The 5,041-nt window shown below is 42.5% G+C and overlaps 1 protein-coding gene across 1 annotated transcript in view; it reads right to left on the bottom strand.

Moving 5' to 3' along the window:
- The window catches only part of LOC306928759 (calcium-binding protein 2-like), a gene marked incomplete at both ends in the record, with an annotated part of 24,163 nt that extends 20,356 nt beyond the window's left edge, over positions 1 to 3,807 (bottom strand). The window contains one exon of the mRNA XM_079509031.1: positions 3,650 to 3,807. Within this exon, the coding sequence (XP_079365157.1) occupies positions 3,650 to 3,807 (158 nt within the window). The remainder of the gene's footprint in view (positions 1 to 3,649) is intronic.
- Between the last annotated feature and the right edge of the window lie 1,234 nt (positions 3,808 to 5,041).

Genomic DNA, 5,041 nt, shown 5'->3' with positions numbered 1-5,041 from the left:
ACAACTAGAACTGTAGATGGACAATAACATAACAACTAGAACTAGATGGACAATAACATAACAACTAGAACTGTAGATGGACAATAACATAACAACTAGAACTAGATGGACAATAACATAACAACTAGAACTGTAGATGGACAATAACATAACAACTAGAACTAGATGGACAATAACATAACAACTAGAACTGTAGATGGACAATAACATAACAACTAGAACTAGATGGACAATAACATAACAACTAGAACTGTAGATGGACAATAACATAACAACTAGAACTGTAGATGGACAATAACATAACAACTATAACTAGATGGACAATAACATAACAACTAGAACTGTAGATGGAGAATAACATAACAACTATAACTAGATGGACAATAACATAACAACTAGAACTAGATGGACAATAACATAACAACTAGAACTGTAGATGGACAATAACATATCAACTAGAACTAGATGGACAATAACATAACAACTAGAACTGTAGATGGACAATAACATAACACCTAGAACTGTAGATGGACAATAACATAACAACTAGAACTGTAGATGGACAATAACATAACACCTAGAACTGTAGATGGACAATAACATAACAACTAGAACTGTAGATGGACAATAACATAACAACTAGAACTGTAGATGGACAATAACATAACACCTAGAACTGTAGATGGACAATAACATAACAACTAGAACTGTAGATGGACAAAACATAACAACTAGAGCTGTAGATGGACAGTAACATAACAACTATAACTAGATGGACAATAACATAACAACTAGAACTGTAGATGGACAATAACATAACAACTAGAACTAGATGGACAATAACATAACAACTAGAGCTGTAGATGGACAATAACATAACAACTAGAACTAGATGGACAATAACATAACAACTAGAGCTGTAGATGGACAGTAACATAACAACTATAACTAGATGGACAATAACATAACAACTAGAACTGTAGATGGACAATAACATAACAACTAGAACTAGATGGACAATAACATAACAACTAGAACTGTAGATGGAGAATAACATAACAACTAGAACTAGATGGACAATAACATAACAACTAGAACTGTAGATGGACAATAACATAACAACTAGAACTGTAGATGGACAATAACATAACAACTATAACTAGATAGACAATAACATAACAACTAGAACTGTAGATGGACAATAACATAACAACTAGAACTAGATGGACAATAACATAACAACTAGAGCTGTAGATGGACAATAACATAACACCTAGAGCTGTAGATGGACAATAACATAACAACTAGAACTGTAGATGGACAATAACATAACAACTAGAACTGTAGATGGACAATAACATAACAACTAGAGCTGTAGATGGACAATAACATAACAACTAGAGCTGTAGATGGACAATAACATATCAACTAGAACTGTCATATTTGGCGGACATTTGACCTAATCTCTCCTTTCATTGTCAATGGCAAATATTGAGACGTGTGAGTGTGAGCCGGTGGAAATGTAGATGTGTTTGGTTTATTGTGATATTTGTGCTTTTGCTGTGTTATCCTTTTGCATGTTTGTTTGAAATGTTTTCTTTAAGTTGCTGTAGAGTGAGATTATTGTCGAGTGGTTTTACTTTATTTGTGTTTTGAGTTGCATGATATTTTATATAACCTTTGTTTCCACTGACTGCCACTAACCCACTGACTAATCAAGGCCCTGCAGCTTTAAGGACCTGCACCTGGGTTGGGTGTGGTCAACCAGGAGCCCTATATAAGAGAAGACCTGCACCTGGGTTGGGTGTGGTCAACCAGGAGCCCTATATAAGAGAAGACAGAGTGTCTTTAAGGACCTGTACCTGGGTTGGGTGTGGTCAACCAGGAGCCCTATATAAGAGAAGACAGCTTTAAGGACCTGCACCTGGGTTGGGTGTGGTCAACCAGGAGCCCTATATAAGAGAAGACAGAGTGTTTGGGAAGGAGAGAGAAACAGAGGAAGGACAAGGCTGTGTTGGGAGAAGGAGGAATGGGGGCAGCTCCATGGGCTAGGGCCAGGACACCCCAGCTGGGGGCCAGCGGTAGCCATGATCGTCGACCACAGATGGGCTGTAAGTGCCATGAGAGCCAGGCCTTCGACACTGTAAGCGCCACGACCGCGGCCCCTGGCTGGTATGTGCCCGGCTTGGCCTTGCCCATGGGGGGGGCTGTCCGGAGAACATGAGAGAGACCCACAGAATGCAGCAGGGGACGGAAAGAGTGACGGATCGAGGGGACCGAGAGAGAGACGACCCAGACGGACGAGGCTGGAGAGAGGGAGCGAGTGCTGCTTACGTGTCAGCGTAGGTGGCCGGTTCTGATGCCGGCCGCCGCTGTAAGTAACCTTCTGATGCAGTACTCGCTCACATACCTGTCTACCAGAGCCGTTTGAGTAATAGGAGATGTTGGAACCGTTGTACTGGCCTACCTGTGTATGTGATTGCAGGAGCTGTTTGTGAAGAGGACCAGGATATTCCAGGCTACTCTTCCAGAGAACCTCCCCTGCACCAATCCCTACCTCTGAGCTAATGTTGCACATGTTGAAGGACTAGATTGTTTTAAGAGTTTTTAGCATTTTTCTTGTCTTTAATTGGTGTTTTAGGTACCCATGTAATTAGGCCTAATTTATAATAAATATTGTAATTTTGTATCTTCCTTATAGCTGGTTTCCGTTTCAGTCCTTCCCTGTGTTTTTAGCTATTTTATGCTCTTTTACCTGGTTTTAAACTCGAACCTGTGTTGCCTTGTTTTTATATTTGTATTATTTAATAGAGGACCAGACCTCTCAAAGGTGGCGTAGTTGGCTACAGACGATTTTTATGAGCATCACAGTTAATATGCACCCGCACTTTAAAACAGTGCACTTTAAATGTAGTTTCTTGTGACTGAGTCGGCCACACGTCACATGAGGACAAAAGCTGTATGACGTAAATGTTCCCTTCATTGTCAATGGCATTTAATGTTTGTGTTGCGGACATTTTGTGCATGGGGACAAAAGCTGTATATAGGAGGGGCTAGTGACCATCACTAATAACCATATTAATAACCGTAGCACCTTTTAGTAGCTGTATATAGGAGGGGCTAGTGCCCCCTAGTGCACCTTTTAGTAGCTGTATATAGGAGGGGCTAGTGCCCCCTAGTGCACCTTTTAGGAGCTGTAGGTACAGTTAGGTCATAAAACACTGATAACAGACAACAGGTAGACACAGATGCATCTTTGAAACAGTCCAATTCTGTCCTGTGTCTCTCGTCCCTCTCTCTCCTCAGTGGGTTAACCATTCGGCCCTGTGTCTCGCCCCTCTCTCTCCTGTGCAATTTCCAGATTTAGGCTGATTAGGCCCGCTGGCAGAGCCTGAGCAGAGCCTTTTGTGGTGGTCTTGGAGAACCGTGGGTCCGACCGATTCGAGGCCGGGCACTGCCCTCCCTGCGGGGGTGTGGAACGCGTGTGGGGTGAACGGTTCTCGAGTTACGTGAATTACAACCGTACACACACACACAGACACGCACGCATGCAGACAGACACATGCATGCACGCACGCACGCACGCACGCACGCACACACGCACACACACACAGAGACGTGGCACATTTATAGTAGGATGTATTCCTACCCATCTGCAGAGGCTGTAGAACCATCGGCTGTGGCTGCACTAGTGACAGAGCTGACAGAGGCCACAGAGGTGACAGAGGCCACAGAGGCCACAGAGGCCACAGAGGCCACAGAGGTGACAGAGGCCACAGAGGAGGCCCTCGACCGTTCATTGGACATGCTGTGGAGAAAATATTGTTGTTGAAAAGTTAGTCATGACGCCAACATGTTCACCAACATGTTCACCTACATGTTCACCAACATGTTCACCTACATGTTCACCAACATGTTCACCTACACGTTCACCAACATGTTCACCAACAGGTTCACCAACATGTTCACGAACATGTTCACCTACATGTTCACCAACATGTTCAACAACATGTTCACCAACATGTTCACCAACATGTTCACCTACATGTTCACCAACATGTTCACCAACATGTTCACCAACATGTTCACCAACATGTTCACCAACATGTTCACCTACATGTTCACCAACATGTTCACCAACATGTTCACCTACATGTTCACCAACATGTTCACCAACATGTTCACCTACATGTTCACCAACATGTTCACCAACATGTTCACCAACATGTTCACCTACATGTTCACCAACATGTTCACCAACATGTTCACCAACATGTTCACCTACATGTTCACCAACATGTTCAACAACATGTTCACCTACATGTTCACCAACATGTTACCTACATGTTCACCAACATGTTCACCTACATGTTCACCAACATGTTCACCAACATGTTCACCTACATGTTCAACAACATGTTCAACAACATGTTCACCTACATGTTCACCTACATGTTCACCTACATGTTCACCAACATGTTCACCTACATGTTCACCAACATGTTCACCTACATGTTCACCAACATGTTCACCTACATGTTCACCAACATGTTCAACAACATGTTCACCAACATGTTCACCAACATGTTCACCTACATGTTCACCTACATGTTCACCAACATGTTCACCAACATGTTCACCTACATGTTCACCAACATGTTCACCAACATGTTCACCTACATGTTCACCAACATGTTCACCAACATGTTCACCAACATGTTCACCTACATGTTCACCAACATGTTCACCAACATGTTCACCAACATGTTCACCTACATGTTCACCAACATGTTCAACAACATGTTCACCAACATGTTCACCAACATGTTCACCTACATGTTCACCAACATGTTCACCAACATGTTCACCAACATGTTCACCAACGTGTTACCTACATGTTCACCAACATGTTCACCTACATGTTCACCAACATGTTCACCAACATGTTCACCTACATGTTCACCTACATGTTCACCAACATGTTCAACAACATGTTCACCTACATGTTCACCTACATGTTCACCTACATGTTCACCAACAT

The sequence above is a fragment of the Electrona antarctica genome (genome assembly GCF_951216825.1).
Source record: "Electrona antarctica genome assembly, chromosome: 8".
NCBI classification, from domain to species: Eukaryota; Metazoa; Chordata; class Actinopteri; order Myctophiformes; family Myctophidae; genus Electrona; species Electrona antarctica.
Note: the sequence above shows the minus strand (reverse complement) of the source record. Positions and strands in the feature narration are given on the sequence as shown.